The sequence below is a fragment of the Oryzias latipes genome, chromosome 12 (assembly GCF_053564925.1).
Source record: "Oryzias latipes strain Hd-rR chromosome 12, Olatipes_Hd-rR_3.1".
Classification (NCBI taxonomy): Eukaryota; Metazoa; Chordata; class Actinopteri; order Beloniformes; family Adrianichthyidae; genus Oryzias; species Oryzias latipes.
This window is the reverse complement of record NC_136248.1, coordinates 20,634,867-20,661,696: the sequence shown is the minus strand read 5'-3', so window position 1 is coordinate 20,661,696 and position 26,830 is coordinate 20,634,867. Positions and strand designations below refer to the sequence as shown.

The following is a 26,830-nucleotide window of genomic DNA, read 5'->3' as shown; positions in this document are numbered from 1 at the left end:
CATCTCCCAGCCGCTTAATGTTCCTGCTACTAAAATTTTACATACTTTTCTAAACTGTAGGCTTAAGCGATTTTCTGCCAACTTCCCTGGATGTGTCTGCAAGTTGAATAACGCAAAAGAATAGCTGAAAAAAAAACATTGGGCTTCTCTGAGGAGGTACCATCACTTTTGTCAAGGCCGGTTTTTATTGTTTTATGTTTTAAAGCAGTTGATTTAATTGTGTGTGTTTAAAGATATTGCAAGGATTTCATTCATCAACAGGAGGAACCTAACATTTTCAAAAATGTGTTCATCTCTTGCTTTTTTCCCCCCAGACGTTTGTTGGTTTTTTATTTTACTTTACTGCACCCTGTTGTCATCACTTTAAAAACTGTGTTTTTATATATGACCCAATTAAAATAATTACATCTTAGAAAATGAAAAATACTATGATAAAAAATGATTCTCAAGCAAAAGTGTAGATGAAGATTTTCTGATTTACTGGTGTTTCACCTAACTAGGTTTTCTAAGAGCACAAGGCAAAAACAAGAAGAGAAATTTTAAATTGAAGTTACATACTGTGCATATAGGTCAACATTTCCTTTTTCTTTCTCTTATTCTTGTTTTTAATACATTTACAGAACATATAGACATTTTTACACAAAATAACAGCCCTGGGACAGACCGGCATCCTGTCCAAGAAAAAAATAACAACAGTACATGGGCAACCTTATGAACCTGAAAGGGATAATAGCAGGTTCAGAAATTGATGGATGGATGGATGAATAAGAAGTTAACAAATGTAAACAGACAATAGTAAAAGAAATAAAGAAGAAATATTATTTAAGAAGCAGGGAAGTACAAAGTTCCACTGTATGGTACACATTGGATGTATGAATTTTTATAAAAGTAATAAAATTCAGTAATGTAATATATCCAAAAAAGTTAGGTATTTTTTCTTACTTTGAAATTATGTAAATAAAATTTGATTTAAAGAAATAATAAATATACAGTATTTTCAAATGTTTTATACAATTAAAATAGGTGTTTATATGTTTGAGGTTTATGACGCTATTCATTTTCAATTTGGTATTTATAAATAGTCCCAAATGGTTTCAGAGCTCAAAAGAAAATAGGAAATGTGAGGTACAGATTCACGAGTCATTGCAAAGTTATGATACATATGTGGACATTTTTTCTATGCACCTATTTGTTGAATAAAAACGTTATTATTAATGCAATTTTTTCATATTACTGAAGAGATTGCTCCGTAAAATTATTATTGCCTTTTTATGTCAGATTCTTTTTGTCTGGTGCTTTTGGAGGAGGCTCCCTGGTTGAGTGACGTAGACAGCGACGTGCAACAGTTAGTATTCCGGGTGGACTGAAGTCGGTGTCGCACTTCGTCTCTCCAGCGTGCAGACCAGCGCTCATCCCGCATCTGATCAGACGTCCCTGCAGCCTGTGAGTAACACTCCACCCTCACATCACTATTTTTCAGGAAATGTTTGTTTCTAAATCTCTGCGTCGGTCGGTGTCGTCTCGATGGCAGCCAGTCGTCTCAATCAGAGCGCCGTTGGTGTCGCAAAGCCCCGTGTGCATCATCATCATGATCATCTGCTGGCAAACAAACGCCTCGGTTTGAATTCGAACCGGTAAAAACCGGGTTATCAGCCCACACTGGTTACTGCGCGCTGTTCCATCACACTGGGAAAACGGGACATAGTGACTCATAGGTTAAAAAAAAAAGTCAAAATACAAAAAACGTTTTGTTAAAAAATGCCTTAAGAAGACGAGTAAAACTATCCTCATTTTTCACAGAGTAAATTTTATGATAAATGAATATTATAGCAAATTTTCTTTTAAAACTGTTATCTATGTTCTTGTGACATTTTTTCTGACATATATGTAAAGGTCTCAGGTGTCCCTTGAAAAAAAGACCTCATCAAAAATGTGTCAGAGGATTTCTTTATCCAAATCGCTGTGAATCAGGAGCAGATGCAACGAAATGCAGTTGGAAAAAGCTTGTAGCTGTAATAGGGGCCACAGTCATTGGCCACAAGCTCCCTGCTCTATTCCTTCGCAGCCGCTTGCAAACGACTAGATCCATGTACGTCTGCGTTTTCCTCGTCTAAGCTGGCACATCGATAGCTCTGATATTTCTCGCCATTTTTGGTGCACCACTAATATCATGTTGGGGGTGTGAGGGGCTGTAAGATAGAGAGTGTCAACAAAGGGATGATGACTTATTCTGCACCAAATCCTGCCCCACCCACAACTCAGGTTTAAATTTCTAATGAACTCCTGCCGCCCTGCAGAAACTATGTCCTAGAAAACAGCACAAGTTTTTTTAAATAGTCTAATAACCGCATAATCATGATTATAAGACCACTGGGGACGCTTTTGAAAATGGATCAAAAGCTGATCAGAGTGGGACTTTAAAAGCAGTTCAAAGTGACCTAACTGATTTTTTTCCTCTGGTTTGACAGCTGTTTTTGACGCTGACACCCATCATCATCATGTCTAAAGGCACCGTGGTTCTGGCGTACAGCGGCGGGCTGGACACCTCCTGCATTCTCGTGTGGCTCAAGGAGCAAGGCTATGACGTCATCACATACTTGGTAAAGTTTTGTGACAACAGCAGGTGGCCCGGTGATGGTCGGCCCGCAGCTGCCTCTCCGCACGCCAAGCATTGTTGAAGAGTTCTGCCTGGCTGATTGCAGCATCAACAGCTCAGGCGCGCTTTGTCCAGCTGTGTGCACGCGGGTCAACCCTCATCCCTGGATTTGGCTTCATAATAGGAGCCTAAATCTGGCTAGATTTACGTTTTGACCCGGAGGGCACATTGGAAATGCAGAGGCAGCAGATTTTATGCTTCATCTTCACGAAGTGTTATTTTAGTGTTGGGGGTCGGTGTGTTTTTAGTATTTTTATCATGTTCTTGTGGCATTTTTCTGAGCATGGAGGACATATATGGACATATATAAAGAAAATTAAGCTTAAATTGAATTTCTATTCAAACTATTATTAATTTAAAAAAATATTATATTTGTGACGTGAAATTACACTGGGTGGACCCCTTGTAAGCGCTCTATTCCACTCCATTCTGATACATTCACTTGCAGACAAATGGATCCAAGTCTGTCTTTGTGCTCATCGTCTGAGGTGGCAAAACTATACAGTTGGATGGCTCCAGTATGGATGGATGGATGGATGGATGGATGGATGGATGGAGAGAAAGAAAGAAAGAAAGTACTTTATTAATCCTGAGGGAACTTGCAAGTCCATCCATTGCTCCAAATATACCCAATAAATTAAATATGAGAATCATAAAATAGTAATAAATAATCATAAAAACGTGTTTTAAATTCATTATCTCCTTCCAGTTTATATGATAGATCCCTGATAAACGTCAGTACTAAAAAGAAGTTAATGTATGTCTGAATTTTTAACAAACAAAAATATGAATTTGGAAAAACTGTCAATCTTTATTTCAGATAAAACACACCTTGTTCTAAGTATATGTGCTGCTGGTTGACTGCACCTGTTAACATTTCACAGGAATGTGTTTCCTTCAAGCTCGCAGGAGATCTGGCAGCGTCTCTGTGCCCTTAAGCATATTTCATTTCCTCGGGACACCTGGTCTGAATAACAAGCTGGTGGATTCTCAGAAATAACGCTTGCTTGGTCACGTGTCTTTGTGCTCATCCATTAAGTGTGGACGTTTAAAGAATTATTTATTGCAATTTTGTTTAATTGGATTTTGACTACAAACATAAACAGATACATTCGCTGAGCTCTAGAGTGATTGATTGCATCATCTCTGGCACTACTTAGAACTAATGCATTTCTGGATGCAATTCAATTTCCTGCAGTTGAACAATGAGAGGGAAGTTTTGGAGGTAAGGAAAGTTGCAGCTTGGCTTTTGACCTGTAAGGAGTAAAAAAAAAAGACAGGTTAGTGTTTAAGAGCCATAGTTTTTTTTTGACTTTTGTTTAACTGCTCAAATAAAGGGTTACATTTAAATATATATATACTTTAACCAGGTTCACTTGGTGTGACTTAGATGTTTCAACCAAAAGTAGAGAAATATCATTTATGCCTCCATCTCGAGCAAATTTTATATAACACATTTGTCATTGTGGCAGTACCGAAAAAATACACTTGAGTAAGGGTACACTTACAAAAAAGTTAAAATACCCTTGAGAAAGAATATGAATATAAGTGGTTTAAATAAAAGTTAAAATAGTGGTTAATATAACTACTCAACTAATTATTTGATTTCGGCATATCTGATTTATGGTTTAAAGAATTGTGCCAAAAAAAATCTAATACTTAATGTGCAATTTGTAAAAAATCCTCATGAATCATCTTGACAACAAGACATTTACTAATGTTTAGAGTAAAATAGTGGTACATAATGTAAAAATGTTGTTTATTACTGAAAAGACTTGTTTGCAGACATATTTACCCCTGTCAATATCAATTGTCCTTTCATCCAGTTGATCCCTAATATTCCAGATACAACATGAGCATCCTTAGAATAAATGGTTGTAACAAAAAGAGAGAGACAGGTTTGACTTTCACTTCAAGTCAATAATATATTTTGGTTCAGTAAAACTATTTTTTTAAAACAACTTTTACAAGAAGTTAATTATATAAATGTAAATGAATGAATTGAAATTGTTACTTCCCACCTTGTGGTGGTCAGAGTTTTAGCCATAAGCCAGAAGAACCGACCTTTCTTCTTCTGCAGACCTTAAACTAGCTATTGATTATTATTACACTATATTGCTAATTAGGGATAGTATACGTTTATATCCTACTTATTCAAATGGTATAAGTTCATGTCTGACCTCTTTGCAGTACACAAACCTAACAGATCTGCAATAAACAGAGCACTGGAAGGTAAACTCTTGGTTTAGAATTAGAAAAATCAAGCTGCTTCCGCAACATAAAACTTTGCCCTTCTCTTAAACTTTACTTTAAAAGGATGACATTTCTGTATTTTTGTCTTTTCCTTTTTTCATTTCCTTTTTTAAGATTTAGCCATAATTCTATTGTTGTATTGTGAATCTGCCTGTAAATGGTTTTGTGCAAATAATGTGTAATTATTTGTGTTTGTTTCAGGCCAACATTGGACAAGATGAAGATTTTGAAGCTGCAAGAAAAAAGGCAGAAAGTCTTGGTGCAAAGAAGGTGAGTGACAGGAAATGGAGGGTTTGATTGAGCCTTCAGGATAAAATCCCACTTATAGTTCATCTACAATGCTATTGTTAATTCACTAATAACCAGATCCTCTTCATGTTTGGTCCTAATCTATGATTAAAGTACTTTTTTATATACATAAGTCATTCAATAATGAATGTCTCATTAATAGACTAATTAAGAAGTCTAATAGCAACTAGATTACTTATTTAAATAACTATGAGTGAGGTTTTACATTTTATAGTCAGATTACACAGCAGAATTATGAAAAATCAATTTGTGTTCTAATCTTGTATACATTTTTTAGCTTTTGCTTGTTTGAAGGGAACACTATCTTCCAATTTCCGCCCAACTTGCCCTCTTTGTAAATGGAAGTAACACACATCTGCTCTGTAGATTTTCATTGAAGACCTGCGCAAAGAGTTTGTGGAGGACTTCATCTGGCCTTCAGTTCAGGCCAATGCAGTCTATGAGGACCGGTACCTGATGGGCACTGCCATAGCAAGGCCTTGCATTGCCCGTCGTCAGGTTGAGATTGCACGGAAAGAGGGTGCCCAGTTTGTCTCCCATGGCGCCACTGGAAAGGTTAGTCATGCATGCAACAACAACCTCCAATCTCCTTGCAATCCCAAGATTTCACGTTGCTGTATTGTTGACCAGCAGATGGTAAAGCTTAAAATTTAGTGGGAAGTATAACTTCATCAAGCTTACTTGTTCAGTGACTGATTTACTGTGGTGTCATCCCAAACAGCCTTTTCTAAACATCAGGAAGTTAAAAAGGTCAGAAAATGTGGACCACTTGTAGGCAGGGTTGTACATTAACTCTTTTTAACCAAAATGCAACCAGGAGTTTGAAGCTTTATACTTTTGAGAAATTACGCTGTTTATATTTTATTGCAATTATTAAAATGTTTAATCGGGATTCATCGCATGATCGTCTGTGATCAATCTTGCTTCTTTCATATTGCTCATTCCAAAATTGCATAATAATGTATCCAAACTTTTTTTGATTGCAAAATTTTAATTGGGAAAGTAGTTTGCTTTAAAAAAAAAAGATTGTTTGCTGTACTATCCAAACCGCAGTTGGAATTTAACCATTATTGTTTGAGCAACAAAAAGTCAACATTTTATAATGGGGTAATTTTTGTTTATTCAATACTTTGAACCGACATATGTTTTTCTCAAATCAGAGAACAGCAGAAAAACCCTGTAATCAGTCATAAATGCCTCTGTTGGAGGAACAAAAGTGTATTGAAATACTATTTTGGCATTTATTCAGTCACACGTTTATGCATTATTAATAAGTTAACATGCCCAGCCCTTCCATTTACACATGAAAATGAAAATGTTTTTACTGAGAACTAGAAAATATAAACCATATTGCTCATTCATCAAGTTTTTTCACATTATGGTCATTTTTTGCTTTATTTATATAATAAAAAGTATTTTTCAGACATTGATTGTATTATTTACCCTGTAATGAGAATTTATTTTTAAATGTTAAGTTATTATTACAAAAGGAGAGCTCACTTTTAGCATCATGTGTGGTTTTGTTGTTACACAATATAGTAAATACAGTTTCTTCCCTGTATAATCTATGTACGTGACAGAAATAAAACAACAGAAGATGGTGATGGGAGAAAAGATATATGTATGGCCCGCAGCAGTCACTGACTGCAAAGACCATATCTCTCTGTAAAATTGTTGTAACCCTTGTGATATCCTAGGCACTTTAACATTGAGATTTGGGTCATCTAGACCCACTAGACAGTGCGTTGAACCTTTTTTCTTCAATGATTTGTGAACCTCACTGGTGTCCATGGATTACATGAAATCTTTCCACCTTTATCCACCTATGTCATGCTAGGGAGAACACGTCAATGCAAGGGTGGGGTCATCTAAGGTAGCACAAGGCTGAACCCTTGTGCTACCTTGACCATCTCCCACGTCACACTAGTGTGCCGCGGCACACTGGTTGAAAAACACTGCCTTAGAGGGTTAACTTCTAATGCAATACATGTTTTGTCCTGTAGGTGGAGGCAAACACCACTCGTTATTTAAAATCAACTTGATATTAGACCCAACAAACTTGGAATCTTTTAGTCATATCTCTAACTCTGCACTAGAACTAAAACTGGGATGCACCAAAGTGACAAAGGGAACTAATTAAATTGAGTTATCTGACAAAGACTCATAATCAGACTGAATTTGTAAATTTAATAGCTGTTTGTTTTTTTTTCCTGTTTTATTAAAGTTAAGATTAATACAGATGGGATACATGGAGATAAGTCCTTTTTTGTATTTTTCAGGGAAATGACCAGATACGCTTTGAACTCACATGCTATGCCCTGTACCCTGAGGTCAAGGTTAGTTTGTTTCACTGTCTGAAGGAATGAATTTTTAAAAAAGTGTTTAAAAAAATACTGCAGCCATGTTTCCTTAGATCATTGCACCGTGGAGAATCCCTGAGTTTTACAACCGCTTCAGAGGGAGAAAAGACCTAATGGAATATGCGCAGGTATTTGCACACTGTTTTAGTAATCAGACAGTGTATGTCTGTTGAAATAGATTATAAAATGGCTAAAAATGTTAAAATACAGATTTAGCCATAAACAAATACGAATAAGTAGTAACAAACATGTAGTTGGACCGAATGTAGTAGAAAACTTGTTTCAGGAAAATCTATGTGAGCTTAATGCAATGGTTATGGTGTATGTGAGATCACAGTATAGGTGGAAATGTGTATTTCTTTTCCAAAACTGACTCATAACCCCAAAACCTCTATTTACAGGCTCCTCCACTAGAGGGCAGTAATGATATTTTAATTCAACACTGTAAAAATCATAAACACATGTAAAAATACATCTACATAACACAGAATTGGTAAAATTACATTTATTTTAAACTGAATGTCTCATAGGTAGCAGAGTTAATTAACACATCATTGTTAAAAGAAGGACACAAGCCAGTTACTTTAAATAAAAGCTTTCTTTGCTCTTAAAAAAAATACTTTTTTTTTTTTGTAACTGCTGCTTTGTGGAATTATAGAAATTTGGCATTCCAGTTCCTGTTACTCCAAAGGCACCCTGGAGCATGGATGCTAATCTCATGCACATAAGGTGAGAGGAACGCATGTGAATGTGTCGACAGCTTTTATTTTAAGTAAGCAACAAAACAGCTGCAGTTCATTAAAAAAAAATCTTTGGTCCCTTTTATTTTACAGTTATGAATCTGGTATTCTGGAAAATCCCAAGGTAAGTTTCTGTTTTAAAATCTCATCTTTTTAATGAAATTTCATTTTTTTGGTCCTCCTTGTCAGAGAGAAACCATTTTCAGACCACTTTGTTTTTGCTTAGTTGAGTACATTGAACATTTGGAGTGACACTGAAGTGAAACCTTTATTCTCTCTCTGACAAATTCACCCGGGACAAACTTGTTCTTTTAATGATACCACAGTGAAGACATGGGTTTGATCCTCGCTGGGGTCATAGATCAGTGCAGTACATACAGGTTGCCCCAAATGACCCCCAAAGCTCCCATCCCTTCGTCAATGTGTCTGTGTCTCTCTTTCTCCTCACCCCGGGTCCTCGCCGGGCCCTGGGAAGAACCTGGGACACACAGACACTGACTTGTCGTCAGCAACGCTTCTGCTAATTCCCAATTTCATGGGAGCCTCGGAGGGGGAAGGGTTAGAGCGTTGCGCCCAGCTGGGGCCTCCTGAGTTCCAGCCCCAACTCCTCGGGACTTCATTGTTCCACTGGTTGTGCTGCCGCAGGCTGCGACGTGGGAGGGGAGCCACTTCACCATGACACCGTGACACCAAAATGTCACCAATAACAGTAAAGTACAAAGACAGTTTGCCAGACAGATGAGTCCCCATGCACAGGGTGTCATAGGGAGAAGAAGGCTCCCGCTCTGTTGGAGAGGAGGTGCAGGGGCAAGACCACTGTAACTCACAGACCTCTGGGGCATTCTGTCCCTTTCCCACCCTTCACCGCCTCTTTAGTGGCCGTCCTGTGAAGAAATGTTTTGAAAAGAATGAAACAACCCAGCTCAAAAGCATAGCTATGTATCATAGGATTGCATAACTGATTTTATTCAGGGATTTTGTGTTAGACCAGTTACTCCAGTATTGCATCAAATATTGGTATTAAATACAATAAAATATTTATGGTCCCAAGCCCTGAAAGACTAAAAGGATTTGAGTACATCAGGACAGCCACAAAATAATATTTGAATCTTCATAAAAGGAGTTTAATCATTCAAAAATATTTTAGGAGGTCTGAAATGTTTCATCTTCTAAGAGGGTTTATTACAACAAAAAGAAGAAGATCAACCAACATTTTTCTCAAATTTTGACTTTTAACTTTTTTCTTTCTTAAATTACCAAATCCGTTTTATTAAGGGGCGGTTTAATGCAAATATGAATAAATTTGATCTAAATAATGTTTAAAACAGATTATAATCTCCAATATTGATTTTGGCTATTTGACATTTCCTGTGGACTTTATTTGCTTACTTTAAGTTTTTTTAAAGGCGACACAATTTAGAAGAGTTGTTTTTAAGGGTTTTTATTGTTTTTAGTATAATTCCTGTAATTCCTTTCCTTTGTCTGAATGATAAAACAGTGTTTTAACATTTTATTTCACAGAACGCGTAACTTCTAAACCTTTTTAAAAGTTTTAGCTTCCTCAGAGATTGGTAAACGGCAAATGCCAGTCACTGGGGTGTTCATTTTAGACATTTTCATAGGTAGCAATGCTGATTCCATGCTTTGTTTTTAGCCATAACAATGTAACTAATGTGGATTTTACCACAAAAAGTTGAACTTTTCTTCATAAAGTTTTAGAACTAGCTACCTTTGCATGTGTACCTAGTGATTATAGATAAAAACGTTTGTTAAAAGTATATTTTTTAGATTGAAAATGAGCAAAACCGATATTTGTTTCCATTTTTTGCAATCAATGTTTTATTTCATTAGCCGGACTAATAATAATTGAAGTTGATGTAATTGACAAAAAATCCTACTATCATTTAAACAAAACCAATTTTATTACAAGCTGTCAGACAACCATGGGAAATTCTGATGCATCTCACGACCATCAGAAAGAGGCCACTTTGTCCTGAGCGGCTCCCTCCATGTTTCAGCGTCCGCCTCTCCTTTAGTTTCAGCCCTAAAGGCTGAGCCCAGACCGAACTGGAGCCCGGCTCCGCCCACCTTTGACACAATGCTCCCTCTTTGCTCTACGCAGTCAGATTAGGAAATGTCTAAATGGTCGCTCACGTGTTTCCCCATAGATAAGAGAGTTCAGATTACTGTGTGATTAACGCTGGATCCTTCCTGATAACCCACATTGTTTCCTTTTGACCTACAGATTTTTACTTACTCATCAGCATTTGCTAATGTTAACTTTAATCTTAAAAAGGTTGTTATTCACTCAATCAAAGCAAAGCAAAGTTGCAAGAATTTTTTTTTATTTTTTTCCTTTATTTAAGAAGCACTCTCTTGTTTTGGAATATAATCTGTAACATGTGAAACACTAAATTCAGTATTTTAAGTTTTAACTATTAATAAGATTAGTAGGTAGCAGCTGAAATGAAACCAAGCACCGCTGCTTTGCACACTGGTCAGACTTTGTCATGTAATTGCATTCTTTATTTCTCCACACACGAGCATCTAGTGAGCGTCCAGAGGCAGCTCGACACCTGTCTCAACTCATTAACACATCATCTTAGCAGTAATTACAGCCTCTGTCATGACATGTCCCCAGGCCCACTTAATTCTTTGATCAGGGAGGTGATGGGCCACTGCTCGTGTTGACCAGAGGTAAATGAGCGAAACGCTGAACCTCAGCTCACTGGGGAGGAAATGAAAACTTGTGTGCCGCTGGTCGCATGGCTAGCTGGAAAGATGGATGGTCGGAGAGCTGCCTGTAGGGGTAGGAAGTGGACTCATAGGCGAACATGTGGATGTGAATGTGTGCTTTGAAGCAAAGAGGTCAGGGCCGGTCCTGTGCCCTCGCTACCCTCAGGCCTGATAAGCTTGACCTGCAGTACTTAGCAAGTGGTGTCCCTCTCTTAGCATCCCCTCATTTGTCTGTTGTCTCTGCTAAAAGGTCAAAATAAGAACCAAACTTTTTTTTTTTAGTCAAACATGATATCTGTTTTACACAAAGCATGTATATTGTTTTATCTTTATGTCCATTTTCCCTGTTTGCATTTAAATAAGACAGATAGACCTGAAATGTAGTGAATTAAGCATCACTTCAAACCAATATTTCTCTTCCTTTTTCCTCCCTCGTCTTACCTCCTGCTACCTCTATCTCTTTTTAGGCCTTTTGGCTTTGATTGAAAACCAATGAGGCAACTAATAAGAGGAAAGAAGTGGAATTTTACTTGCTTTAGGTTCATGCGTCAGCCTTCTTTTTTTTTTTCCTGGACGGGAGAGCGTTTTGCACAACAATATCGCCAAAGCAAAGACTGCCAAAGGAGCTGCTCTGTGCTACATGATGGTGCGCTTCACGCCCCATTTCCTACCAATACCCTCGGCCCCCCGCCTCCTCCATCTTTACCTTTTTCCTCTTTTTCGGGGCCACGGCTTTGGGACGGGTCCATCTGCAGGGGGTTTAAATTGAAATGCATTGATCTCCTGGATGGATGGATGATCTTCTGCTTACTGAAAGCAACCCATATTCCCTTTTTTTTAACCCAGTAGCTTGTGACTTGTTGTTAGATTGTGGTATGTTTGTATTTAGAGTTAAAAAAAACATACATTTTTTAAAAATTGATCAGTTTATCTGTTTTTTTATTAACCAAATTCTACATATACTTTCACCTTTTTTCACCACTTCAAAGTAACTTTTTTGCAACATCTTTTTATAAGAATGATAAAGATAGTGAGAAAAGTCAGTAATTTACAACAAGAATATCTTTTAAAACTGTCACATATAGTGACGTTAATGTTTTAAATAAAAAAAATGTTCTCGGTAATTTTTGTTATTGTTTTTTTTCCTGTAAATCACCGCTAACAGTAATAATGAACTGTAAAAAAAAAAGTCTTAAAAATACGTTAATACAAAAACTCAAGTATGTCTTTTCGTGTTTTATCCTAAGGCTCAAATAAAGCCAAATCAAAATGTTGGCTTCCTTGTTTCTGCTCTAGTAGAATAAGCATCTGAAAGCTTTTCAGAGTTGTCATCATACTTGTCTTTCACTGGCTCTCATTTGGGATCTTTCAGAGCACTGAGGCAGAAAATAAAGAAGGAGACAGTCGCCTTCCCAGTCAATTTTAGTGTTTAGTTAAAAGGAAGGAAAGTGATTGCGCTGCTCGTTTCCCCCTCAGTGACAGGCGGCGAGCAGATGCCCGTTTAGTTATTGTATGATGATTTAGACTCTGGTAAAGCTTTCCATTTAAATGCACCCAGTAGTTATTTTGCATGCTCCCCCCTGCAATTTGATTCAGCTCAGGAGACATTGGCCATCGTCTTGTCCTAATGCTGTGTAATTGTTGCAAGCACAAATTGGTGGATGGACTCACGCTCCCCTAGGTCCCAACCATGACTTACTGAAATTGAAATCACTTCCTGCACCCAGGGACTGTGAGAGTGACAAATATCTGTCAACTACAACAACTTAAGTGGGCTTTGGTTTTAGGTTTGGTTGCTTGATGGCCATGTAAGAAATGTCTTTGTTGAAAATGGATCAAAATTGGAATGTCACTCAGAAAGTAAGCCTTGGAAAAATATTGGAGACAAGGATGGCTTTAAAAAAAGAAAAAAAAGAAGCCTTCGCATGACAGCAACTCTGTCTTTGTGTCGGATGTTTTTTTGGCTCGTCTGATGGGTATGTGAGTTATTTTACCGTGGACTTTTCCTGTAGTGAAGTGTCTCCTGGAGAGTGGGAAGTCAAACTGCAAAAAGCTCACTCGTCTCTTGATGCTGTCAAGATATCTTTTGTACAGGTTCATCCTTATCACTTGCCATGTGTTGACTTTTTCTGATATTTCTTTAAAAGGCAGCCAAACTATTGTTCTATCAATAAGGTCCAGTTATTTAACAGTAAGACTTGTGAAATAATTTGAGGGGGAAAATGAGATTGCTTTTTCTTTCCCCCCCAGAGTCAAGCTCCACCTGACCTGTACTTGATGACCAAAAACCCAGCGGATTCCCCCAATGACCCGGATGTCCTGGAGATGGAGTTTAGAAATGGTTAGTTACTCTTTAGCTTGTCAGTTAAATTCTACATATGTATCACTTTCAAATAAAAAAAATGCATGTAATAGAAACATGAGCCATGCCAACCTTTCCCAGCATTCTGAACTACACAATTTTGAGGCAATTCACCTGTGCAGCTCAGCGTTAGTATTCCAAACCAATTTCAGTTCAAATTTAACTTTATTTATATAGGACCTTACCTTCTAGTAATAGTACTAAAATTAATAATCATAATTTAAAAAAAGAACCCAGCAAACACGTTCCACAAAAACAAACAGTCCTTTAAATCAAATTACGTAAACACGAGGAAATGTAAAAACGTCTTGAAAGCGAAGCTAAAAAATGGGCTTTGAGTTCTTAAAAATCTCCACAGTGGATGAAACCCTCATGTCCTCAGGCAGGCTGTCCCACAGGCGAGGCCCACGGTGCTGAAATGCTGACATTTAGAGACACTGATCTAGATCTGGGTGGTTGCAAACCAATTTATCCATTTGTGAATAATGTCAAATTGCCGCATGGTTTACCCGTATAAACTTTGATTAGTAGTTCATGCTCAACATCTCAATTCCAGGTCCTCTAGCTGCAGAAAAAAAGCCAAAATGATTATTCCTCCAGTAGCTTCCAGCAATTAGATGCCTGTGCACATTTTTTTCCACTATGGGTTTGGATTCTTTTAGGTTGTGCTATTGTGCTTTTTTGTCAAACTGATTTAATCATTGTAGAAAATCATTTCAAAATGTCCTTTTTATTTATAAAGTTTCATTTTTATTTTAAGTTGTGTCATGTATTTGGGAAAAAAGTCAAAATCATGCCACTTGAAAATCTACTGAAATCTTTGTGTATTGGGTGTAGAAATTTAGGAAATGTTTTGAACATTTTTGTCAATTGGCATCGTGTCACTTTTTCCCTAAATCAGTTCCTGAGTTTGAACTGAAGCAAAGTGGAAATATTGTAGATTCTTCTTTAATTTATTGAGTCTTTTTTTAATGCATTAAATGATTTGCTAGACTAGGGAGCAAAAATATTTTCTAAAAAAATATATATCTTTTTCAAAATATTTAAAAAATGAAATTCTTGTTTCCACTGATTTTTTTATGTGTTGTCCTAATACTGTCTTCAGCAATATAATTGTGTTACAATGAATTTATAAACCAACACGGTTTATTGGTGAAAATTCTCTTAAAAATTACAGTTATATCTTGAGCTCTACATCTTCTAAAGCTGACCCTCTTCTGCACTTTTTATCTTCTCTTCTGACCACCCAGACTTATCCTTAACCCCTGACAGTTATTTGGCCCAAAGCTGAGATGTTTGGCCCAAGGGCTCACTCTCAGTCCGGAAGTATTAACTCCAGCGAATACACCAGCCCCCAAGGCTCAGAGAAGCGCTCATTAGATGATGTTGCTGCAAGGGCCATGGCTGAACAGTGGAAAGTGTCACTTGTTTGTGCAAAAAAGAAAAAGAAAATGGCAAAACAGATCCAGGCCTGAGGCAAACCTCATAGATGTCCCTTCATCTTTGGTCAGCAGGGGAGGCTGATGTGCAAAAATACCAATCAGCTGTGAGGTAGAGCCTTATCGGATCCACTTTTCGGGGTCTATAGTAGCTGGAACTGTAGTTTAAGGTGTTACATATATTTACAAGATCCGTAAAGCTGAAAAGGTAATATAAATGAGTGTAAATTGAAGTTTCCTACTTTGTGTGGCCGTAGAAGCAAAAGGGTGTCCACATCTTTTTACCAGCTGCCCAAAGAAAATGTTAACTGTGAAAGAAGTTGGTTTCACTCCAGCTTGAGATGAGATGTGCTTTTGTAAAACACTGATGCACTAGACTGGTTTTTCGGGTTTTCTTTTTTTTTTTTTTTTTTTTTTTGCAGGCCTGGGGTCCATTTTCACACATATTCTCTGCCCCTTTTATTGAGTGCCCGATGACAAAAGCTGTTTTAGTTGTCCACACAAAGGCCCAAGCCTACTCCTCCCTCTGAGCACAAGATCAGCACAAGAATGTTTCATTTCATTCTCCCTCCCACCTTTTCATCCCTGCCTTTCTCACCAAAGTTTTCTCATTGATTAAAAAAGAATATTTTAACAACAGGAACCTTTTACCCCCGTCAAACGCTCCATTCCCCGGTGCTCTCCCCTTTTTTGAGGGAAAAAGCATCATCCCTCCCTCCTGTCATGCTAAAAAAGAGAGGAGGGAAAAGAGACGGAGTGGAAAAATGTAAAGCAGTAATTTTTCCTACAACTGTGTCTGTGCAGCCATTGTTTGCACTGTTAGGGAGCAGAAAAACTGAAGAAAAAGGATCATGAGGAGAGAAAGAGCGCCCAGTGAGTGATGGAACCTGCAAGATGGGCAGAACGAGAAAAAAAGAGCATAGCCACCGAAAGCTACACCTCCGTGTTTGGCCTCGGTTAAACTATTGGAACTTTTAATCAAACTATTAGACATCTGGAGTAGGTGAAGTGCTTTAGAAAAACACATAGGGCTCTGTCTTTTCTCTGAACAAGATTCTCCATTTAAAGATGACCAATCATCTTGCTGCAAGTCAATCAGGAGCTCTTCTCTTCAGATGTCTTCACTGACATCTGTGTGCATGTGTGAAGAGGCCCACAACATGGATGTACATTTCCTTTATTTTGCTTTTGTAAACACATCAATCCTCCATCATGTCTCTTTTTCCTTCCGTTGCTCCCTTCATCCACTGAAGTTGCTTATAGAAAATCATGAACGAGAACCTTTTTTTTGACAGTAATTGATGTGCACTTGGTTTAAGTGGCTGTGGAGAGGAAGTGAAGGTGTCTTCATGAGATGTTCTCAAAGTGTTAGACACATAATAGCCTGGGGAATGATGGATCTGCAGGTGGTTCTGACTTCTGCACATGGACATGAGGACACTGAAAAAATAAATCGAAGTAATGAAGACAAGACAAGAAACATGAATGTAATTGAATTAGGTAAAGGTCTACCCACAATGTAACAGCTCTAAAATGAGAATTTTTTGGATTTTTCACTACTGCGTTTACAAAATGTTTACCTTATTACTGTCTGGAATTAACGAAGAATTTTTCAAGGAGACTTCATAAACTATTTTTTACAGAAATTAATTTTTTTTTGATATAATAATTTGACCTTTTTAAATCTGTCATGAGTATTCGAAATGTAAAAAAAAACCACTTATAAAAACATACACTTATATTCTTTTATATTTTATGTCAAAAAAAAGTGTCTGTTGGGTGATAAATATACAGTTTTTCCATTAACATGTTTATGCTTTTATCAGCTGAAATGCCTGTAAAGTCAATTAACCCTTGTGCTATCTTAGATGACCCCACCCTTACATTGACGTGTTATTCCTACCATGACAAAGGTGGATAAAGGTGGAAAGATTTCATGTAATCCATGGACACCAGTGAAGATCACAAATCATTGAAGAAAAAAGGTTCAGAGCACTGTCTAGTGGGTCTAGATGACCCAACTCCCAATGTTAAAGTGCTTAGGACAGCACAAGGGTTAAAAGAACATGTTCAGTAGAAGTCTTTCAAATGGTTGATTTTAAGAGTAGTACTGAAATGTTTTTGTTTTTTGGGTTTTTTATAGGAGTGCCTATCAAAGTGACCAACGAGACCAATGGCATATCCAAAAATGCACCACTGGAAATTTTCTCCTACCTCAATGAAATAGGGTAAGTGTCATTATTTATTTATCTAAACATTTGAAAAGCAATGGGAGGAGTTAAGAATGGAAACAAATACAGAGAAACAGAAAAAGTAAATACAAATTATAGTACAGGCTAGGTATTTAACAAACAAGATACCAAGATATTAGAAAATCTCTGTTCTTTGAAGTGGAAAAGGAATAAGAAAAATACTCATTTAGATTTGATCCTTCAAATAGGAGGATTTTTTTTTATTCAGAATGAATTTATTTGATGATAGCCATTTTTGTATGGAGTCAAAATCTTGTTGCAATGAATTATAGATATCCAAGATGTTTTTAAAACAATAGATTATAGCATCATCTGCGTAGAGTTGAATATCACATTTTGAGCAGTAATTTGGCAAATCATTATTAAATATGGAAATTAATAGGGGCCCAAGAGAAGAAATTTGTGGAATAACTTTGTTTATACCAAAAAATGTGACTGACTGCCCCTGTGTGACACACAATGACATGTGGTTCCACTAATTTCTTTACAGTATTTAAATTATAAACCTTCAGTGTTTCTCCATTGAGGAATTCCTCACCTCAGCTTTTCATCACAGACACAAACTTTTGAAATTAAAAAAAAAAAATTATAGATTTTAAATTGCCAAAGTGTTAAGTTAAAGTGTGCTCCTATAATAATAAAAACAAACAATTTTTATCTTAGGGAAAAATAGTTCATTAGATCATGCGTTAAGTTTTAAGGGAAATTCCCTTCAGGTGAAATTCACTCTTGCTGACAAAACACAGTTAAAACGTTTTCTTTTTTCTTTTCCTCAAGTTTCAGATGTGCATTTTCACTTTTTGTGATGTAAGATAAAATGCCCGAATCCAGAAACTGTATGTTTTACCTCTAAATTGTGTGATATGAGACAGTACTATATCCCACAGCCACCTATAGACAGAGCTGTCATGATAAGAGATTACAATATTTTTGTGCCCTTTTAAGGTCAATCTATTGTTATCCATATCATTTTTTTCCTATTAATGAAGTTTTTGTGACACCAAACTAAAAAGACTGAGGTTGTGTCCAAATTCACTCATTACTCACTACTCAGTGCAATATATTGGGTGTTTACCATTTTGAAGAGCTGCCTGAATCTACAATTCCAAATCGAATGCCCTGGAAATTTCCCAGAAGTCCCTGCAAAAAACTAGTGTGGATCAGTCCTCATTAGATTAGGAAATAAAGACCAAAGTGCATTGTGTTTGAACGATTTGTCACAGAAAAAAAAGTATTTACATTTATTTTTTATTAATCATCAACGTTTTTATCACCTGAACACTGTGGATTCATAAATAGTCTTCATAAAATGTTAATATAAATCTTCTTATGATATCTACAGGTGATCCAAACAATGCTGTGAATAAAAAGCTGCAATAAACTCGTTCAAAAACAAAATTATGATAGTTAATATATAGAGTTAATATTTATTAGATTTTAAATTCTTAAATGGGTGAAATCAAATTAATAAAGAAAAAAAGCCTTGGCCATGTATCCGAATTATGTTAAAATCCAGAGGACTAGATAGTCCCGCTCCATATTGTCTCTCATATGTTAGAGAGTAGTGAGGGAAATTGAACTCAGCCTGAAACTAATTTTGTTTTGCATAGTGTTAACCACAAGGCAATAGGTCTAACTATATATTTTCAGTATTTTAAGCCACAGTGCTGCGCAAAGATAAAAAGAGAATAAAATGCCATTTCTGTTGTTTGTTTAGTTTATTTTTTGCTGTAATTTCTTGAAATAAACCATTTCCAAATCCAAGAATAAAATGCAAACTTTCAGAAAAAAAGTAGTTGTCATTTCTTCCTCTTCTAGAGGAAAGCATGGGGTGGGCCGCATCGACATAGTGGAAAACCGGTTCATCGGCATGAAGTCACGAGGTAACAATGTTTTTAGTCTCTGTCACTTTGCTCTGAGAGGTGTCTTTGTCTCTTTCAGTTATTTAACTTGACATCCTTTCAAAACATGATTTTTTCTAACATTCAGACCAGTCAAGCACTTTGAAATGAAATATCTGTTTCACATCAGAGCTCACTCTCTCTTTTTTTTCCCCTCTTCTACTGTCATGAACCTAGATAAACTGCAATCAAAGGTTTGCCTGTCCATCTCTGCTATACATTCTCTTTTGACAAGCTGAGCAGTAAATAAAAAAGCGGATGTGCAGTGTGCACAGCCTGACATGACACATACACGTGCTTGAACACAAACTCCTTTTCCCTCAAGACACTATGTTCCGTGATTGGCAAATTGACTGGCCGGCAGACTGTGGCTGCAGCGCAGCTTGGCAGGTAGAAATTGGAAAATGGGAAGCCTATTTTTCTGTCCCCTCAGTTGAACAAAAGATCAAAGCTGTTTCCTGCTCTGAAGGCGATGGGAGGGGGAGGAAAGCACAAGGTGCCCAAGTGGTTGAATAACTACCATCGAGGGTACTTGCTGGTCTTCTCCGGAGCGGCAGCCGTGTCAGCACAATAGATGATGGGAGGGATCGACTGGGAATGTGACATACTTATTTGTGCCGGGTCATATTTATTTGTGTTGGGTCAGAGAGGCGGAGGGAGGGTGATTGAAATGGTTTGTCAAGAATGTTGTCAGTGCACAACATAACATTTGACATCTTGTGTGCCAGACTAACATTTCCCAGCTGTCATTGCACTGTCAAACCTCTGACTTGCTGATGGACTCAATAGAAACACACTTTTGAGGCTTCTTGTCAAACTGCTGTAAAACTTTTGAAACATTCGGTCTAAAATAGTTTCTCAAAAGACTTTTCTGATGCATTCACTTTTCTATTTGAAATATGAAAATACTCATACTTACATTCAGTTACTGAGGCGGGGGGATTTCTATATTTTAAAAATCTATTCATGTGAGCTGCTTGGTTTTGGTCCAAAAGATTAGTTTCAGAAGACCTCATCCCAGACCTGAAGCCCTGCAGGCGTTGACATGGTTTGCATACCTTCAGTGACTAACTGTAACAAAAAAAAGGTTAAAACCCCTAAAACCATCAGTCTGGAGGGTTTAACCCCTTTAAGCCCAACCAAACTGCCACAGTTTGAAGCTTAACCAGATAGCCTTGCATTGCTTGCTTCTCTCTGTTAAGCTAGTTCCCTTTTGGACCTCTTAAGCCAAACTGCGTTTGTCAGGTAGTTTTAACTCATTAATCTGATAGAGACAACAGGAAATGTCCGTACGTGCCCTCTGCAGCTCAGGAACACCAGAAAGAACACAAGTAGTTGCAGCTCAGGCGTCAATCTTTTTTTCAAGTTTTGGACAAGTAACGGCATCCTTTAGTTGTGTTTCAGCACAGACAGATTTTTCAAATCCAACATTTGTATTTAAGGCGTTGCAAATTGAAGCTCACAAAGCTATTTGGGTCAGCTTTAGTTTAAATTGAATCTTAAGAAATCCACCTTCCTCTTACTTTTTTTTTTTAATCTAGTGACATTGTTAACGTCACTAGATTAATGCCAATATGTCTTTTTTTCCACAATTTCTCAAAGGGATACACAAGGGTTTCACAGAGCTATGATCCACATTCCAGGCTGCCAGCTGCCTCTTACCTTATCAGTTACCCAAGAAAGACCTATTACTCTTGCCTAATAGAGTACTTTTATGCAGCTAACCTTTCTACATTTACAAAATCTCTGTATTAATTGCGGTAAGACAAGTTGTTGCAAATTAAGGCACTTTAAAATAATTCTTTTAAGGATAGACTTAAAAATATGTAGATCGCAAATGTATTACAGTTCAAGTTGATATAGGAGACATGCATCTATTTACCTATTGAGCTATTTTGATTTGTAAATTTGACAGTGTCTATTTGTTTTTTCAGGGATATATGAAACTCCTGGAGGCACAATCCTGCTGAAGGCCCATCTCGACATTGAGACGTTCACCATGGACAAAGAGGTGCGCCGCATAAAACAGGGACTCGGTATCAAATTCTCTGAACTTGTCTACAATGGTAAGTAGCAGAAATGCATCGTTTTCATTACAATTTTAGTTGTTGCTGGGTTTTTTATCTAGCTGTTAAAGCACAGCTCACATGGAACACATGTGTGCATTCATTCCTGTGTGTGTTTGCACATGTGAGAGCTTTCTGTGGCTCAGGTGTCTTAATCCTCCCTTATGCCCAATCCACAGTCGTCTGCACCTTCATTCACATAATAGGATCAGTGCTATTACAGACTGACTGCTAGGCTGCTTCATTTATACCCTGCAGACACAAGAAGAACCCCACCACCACCGCCACCACCACACACACACACACACACAGCTATACGATGGCGTTACCTTTAGAGATTAAACCCACAGTGGGTTTAAATCATTAAGAAGTGCAGACTGTACATGGAAGATAGGGATTTAAGTTAACAATCCAGCTGTCTTGCATGTGTTTTCTGCACCAAAACCACAATATATTGTGACTCTTTGGGCAGTTAAACAATGTGCAGCAAATTAAATCTGAGTCCAAAGAAAAGAAAAATAACGTCTATTAATGAAAATTTTGACGTGAATTAACTTTTTAAACCTAAAATAGTTATGTCTGTCTTATAGAAACATTTTTGACTTGAAAATCAAGTTTATTTTCAAAAGTGAGGCTGTAATTGTACGACGCATTGTGCCAAATCGGCAGCAATGATAGCAGGAGGGGCTCGTGTCTTTGAACATGGGCAGACGATGAGGTGGAGGTCGGCCTCTGATGGGTGGAGGACCCCCGCTGAGTAGGGTGTGCCTGGCCTCTGAACAAATAGAGACATCCCTCGCCCATCTGTCCCACAGACTTGACTGTTCAGGTCAGAAATGAGTGCACAAACGCCTCATGAAACGAGTTTCTGTCAGACGATAAAGAAGAAAGAAATCCGAGCCAAAATGTCATGATTTTGTTGTCAATCAAGACTTAGATAAAAGGAGGGACGGGTCCCCTTAGCAGCCTGAGTGCGGGGGCCATGCCTGCCTGTCTTAAAAGAGATTTGCACATATATAAGTAGTAGAAATTTGCTCCAAATAACTCAGAGGGAGACTTCATCTCTTAAGCACTTGAGCAACATTAACCCTTAATGGGTAATAAATGAGTAAAAATAAAATTTTGATGTATTTGAAAAACAGCGTGACTGTCTTCTATACATTAGTTAAAGCAGAATTACAGTTGTTACTCACAGGTGGATTTTATCAAAGGATTCATAGGGAATTTTATCTCAAGTCTATTTTTTGTTTGTTTTAAATCTTTCTGTTGCAGGTTTTTGGTACAGTCCTGAGTGTGATTTTGTGCGGCATTGCATAGCCAAATCCCAGGAAAACGTGGAGGGCAAAGTGCAGTTGTCTGTCTTCAAGGGTCAGGTCTACATCCTGGGACGGGAGTCTCCCAAGTCCCTGTACAATGAGGAGCTGGTCAGGTGGGTGAACTTTTGAGGAAATGTGTGTGTGTGTTTGGAAAGCAGCTGTGTGTCCATGAGTCAAAGTGTGTGCTTGTTCTAGCTTGACAGATGTTGCTTTGCTGCTCTAGGCAGAGTGCAGCTATTTCACTTGTTGACCAGTCCGCTTGTCCAAGTTCTCTGATGACCTCCCCACATCAGCATACTAAAGTGACCCAGTCTCATAAAGACATCAGAGAAGTGTCCTTGTAGGGTCCCCCCCTGACCCCAACCTCACCACCTCCAGAGCCCCCTGCCCTTCTCGCTGCAGTAACAGTGGGCTGGTTCAGGAGGCTGACCTCTGAAGCCCTCTGGGCAGGCTCAGCACTGACCAAAGTGGAAAAAAAAACCCTCCATATGGCTCTCCATCTCCACTTAAGTCACACACTCCACTTGTACCCTAGAGTCAGGGAGCTAATGGTGTTTTCTGCTGGAGGAGAGAGGTGATTTCAATGAGCTTTTAAGAGAAAAGAACCAGGGTGTCATGGTAGTTAGGCAGGTCAGAAAGAGCGAGGCAAGAAAAAGAAAAAAAGCACAGCTCACACAGTCGGGCATTCATCGGCCAGTTGGAACGTGGACAAGAAAGCAAAAAGTCAATACAGTTCAAGAGAAAGAGACAGAAGCACTGTACTCAGATACATTTCTTCAGGTTTAGTAAAAATGATTGTGTGTACAATAGAAGGAAAAATGGGGTCAATCCGTTGTTTGTTTTCCCATTTCAACTCTTGGACACATGCCTAAGCTTGGTCAGCACATCTGTCTAGGTGGAGCCAATGACAGATGGGGCCAGTTTCTTATAAAGACACTCATTACAAACACCCCACAGACACACATACACATACAAAAACATCTACACCCTCAAGTGCTCTAATCAATGGTGAGGGGCTTAGTTTTTAAGCATCTCTGTTTTAGATACACTTTTTGATGGGCGCACATGTACAGTTTATGACGAGCTAGCACACTTTGACATAATCATCGTTTTTGTTGTATATGTATGAGAATATCAGAAAGAATTTTTTTTCTTTTTTTTAAACTCAGTCACACTAGAAATGCTTCTATCAAGAGTCAGTGTCACTGTGTAGGAAAAATCGAACAATTGAGCAAAGAAAATTAGAGTACCAATTTAACATAACCTTGAAACTCAGGTAAAAAATATTATTTTGTAATACCATATGTGCCTGTAAGCCTTTCTGTTTTATTAAACAAAACATCTGCAACAACCTCGATTTTTTCAGTTCTAAAAAATCAGCTAAAGATTTACAAAAGTACAACTTTTGTGCTTGAAATGAAGCATAATTGTTTTTAATTCTGGGACAAAAACTACTCTGGTGTTCTCAGGCTCTCTCAACAAGCTTTGACTATTTTTATTTTTATATCTACTAAAGCAAAAGGTAGAAAATGCTTTCATTTTATCAGATGTTTCCCTGGCGAACAAAAGAAACATGCAACGGTTTTAGAAAAACATCACGTTAACATTTATGTTTTGGATTTAGCAAATCCTCTGGAGTTTGTTAGCATCTGTAGCTCTTAACCTAAATGTATACATTTAAAGAACATTGAAGACATTTTAATTTAAATCTCATGTACATGAACTGATGATATCTAGATTGAATAATTGATTCGTCTCAAACTAAAATGTTCTCAATTTTATCTGAGTTTATCAAACAAAACTCTCCATTTCCTGCAAGAAATCCACTATAAGGATAAACTATCTGTATAAAATATCTTTCTTAGACAAAAAAATAGGTAAAAATATTACTTAATAAAAGGCCCAGGTTTTGATACACCTGGAGGCGGGCAGTATCTCACATTTTTAATTCTTTGCAGCTACACAAAAATCTGCCACAATGACACACTCACACACAGACCAGATTAGGCATGAAACCCCCGCTGACATCCTGTTGGCTCTCCACAGGCAACAGTAATCGGCGTCATTAACACAGTGGTAATACAGCCCGTCAGCGCACCCATCAGAGACATAAATGTCACCCTGCACACACTCGGCTGGCTCCGCTTTCAATTATTCGGCAGGGTTTCTTCAAGGAATACACAAACACGCGCACACACAAAATGCCATATTCTTTGCAAGCCACTCACTCATAATGGTGCTCAGGTGCCGGGTAGGGAGCCTTGTATTGAGAGTTGATGATTTAGTTGTCGGTCTTTCTTTTTCTATAATGTTTATCCTATCATTTGTTGGCAATTTCCTTTTTGCTAAGTGCTTCTGAATATTGAGCACAAGCTGTACACCAGGAGTTGGGGGGTGTCAACGGGGAGAAGAGGACTCCGTAAGGGAGTGTATTAAACGCTGCAGGTAGAAACTGCTGTAATTACTCTGCGCTCATTGTGAGGCGCTCGCACACACAAAGCAGAGGTATCCACACAAAGAGCGGCCTCAACGCCAAGCGGACACAAGTTAGAGATTTACTACTTTCTTAGAAGAAGTGGGTAAACTGCAGGATGACATCAGATTACAAAATCGTTTCAGCTCTTATTTTACACCTGATATGATGGGATTGTTTTTTAAAGGAGTTATGCTGGCTTTTGTGTCTCTGTAAATGAGGGTGTTTTCATCCGTTCGGATTGATTCTCCATTATTCAGGACGAGCAGAAGTAAAAGTCGAGCGCTTAGAGAAAAATCAATCCAAGCATCATTTGAAGAGAAATGGTCAGCGATCCAGTCCTTGCAGCGGATGAAAACACTAACTTTTATATGCTGCAATCAGAAGTGTTGTCCAACATTTCAATTAGTTGTTTAATGCTTTTATGTTTAGCATGCCAATCTTTTGTTTTTTTCTTGTCTCTGAAACCTCTATCTTGACTTTTCCTCTCTCCAGCATGGATGTGCAGGGAGACTACGACCCGTGCGACGCTTCTGGGTTCATCAGGATCAACGCCGTCAGGTTTGCACAAAATATTCCGAAAATTTTCTAACAGCTGGGCAGATCTTTTTTTTTTTTTTAAATAACTCACACTGCTTCTCTTTCTTTCTTTTTTTTGCACCACAGGTTAAGGGAGCATCACCGTTTGCAGGGCTTTTCTGGCAAAAAGCAGTAACTGTGGGAGACCAGTGAATCATCATTTTCACTTCCCTTTTTCTTCCCATCGTGTCTTAACTACTAAAAGGTCAACATTGTGCCTCTAGTGTCTACCTGCTGCCTTATTGTAAGCTGTGTTAGGTTGTAAACAAAACGAGTAAACAAGTTTGTAGCACTGAATACAGAAATGGTAAATAGTTTGTATTCTAACTATAGTGTTTTTGCAGGCCTGTTAGATGTGTTTATCTTCTGAATGTGCTTTAAAAATAATTAATTAATTAGTAAATGTTGAAATCATGTTAAATAAAAGGAGTAAAAAGTCTTTTCTCTGTTGTATTTTGAACTAATTTGCACACAAACTCTGCTCTAAAGCATACCATGCTTATAACTTTAAGTCTTTAGGCGCCATTTCCATCATTAATGCCTGCCTGGTTAACTCCTGGGGCTGTCCTGGCTAACCTCTGCAGCATATTCACCTTATGCAGATGGAGCTGCGCGCCGGTCTGAGCGATCATGGCGGCTCGTTTGCATTCACTCGACTGGAAGCGATGAGGCTGTTTCTGAGCTGAAATGGTGCAAGTCAAATGGAAGGGGGGGGGGAAAGATAACAATCTGCCAGATAGGTGTATTTCACAGCTCAGCACGGGGTCCCGACATTAAGAGAAGACGGGAAAGCGTTTAAAAGACAAAGAAATGGTGCTGGTTTTCACCTTTGGTTTGCACCAGGATAATGCAGGAAAGACAGTAGCAGCTCATTAACATCATTCAGGAGCAGTGAACTGTTTTCAGATGAAAGTATATCCAACACCATTTTAGCATCAACTAAATGCACAAATCTCAAACTTAATAGTTAGAAAGACTGGAAAACTACTTAAGTATCATAGCTGGCTTGATTAATTCTGATGCACAAACTGGAAATCTGAGCCAAAAAAGTAATAATGTTCCTGAAAGGACAGTTGGACACTTAAATCTAATTCATTTTACACATGAATCAAGGTAAAAAATGTGATGAACATGGTTATTTAGTTATGTCTGATACTACAAATAAAAAACCCACTGAATCCTCTCCCTGGACCATGAATTATATATTTTTAATTCAGCTCAAAACAAAAGAGGACATAAAGACATGCACTGCTTACTGCATTACTCTGCCCATAATCTTATTTAATAATTGGGCTAATCGCCTTCCAACTCTTTACCTTCTTAACTTGTGAAAATCTGTAAGTTCGTATTGTAAATCTGCATTGCTGGCTGTGGCAGTGGTTTTTGTA

At 37.8% G+C, this 26,830-nt stretch overlaps 1 protein-coding gene across 1 annotated transcript; it reads left to right on the top strand.

Annotated features, from left to right (window-relative positions):
• The first annotated feature begins 1,308 nt into the window (after positions 1-1,308).
• On the top strand, positions 1,309-25,881 carry ass1 (argininosuccinate synthase 1). Its single transcript, XM_004074754.5, has 15 exons — positions 1,309-1,443; positions 2,469-2,600; positions 5,111-5,179; positions 5,585-5,773; positions 7,498-7,554; positions 7,632-7,706; positions 8,237-8,307; positions 8,412-8,442; positions 13,305-13,395; positions 16,999-17,083; positions 18,926-18,990; positions 20,943-21,074; positions 22,347-22,503; positions 25,359-25,424; positions 25,530-25,881. Exons 2-15 carry the CDS (start codon positions 2,499-2,501, stop codon positions 25,576-25,578), a joined length of 1,239 nt encoding a protein of 412 aa, XP_004074802.1. The 5' UTR covers positions 1,309-1,443; positions 2,469-2,498; the 3' UTR covers positions 25,579-25,881.
• Positions 25,882-26,830: the final 949 nt, after the last annotated feature.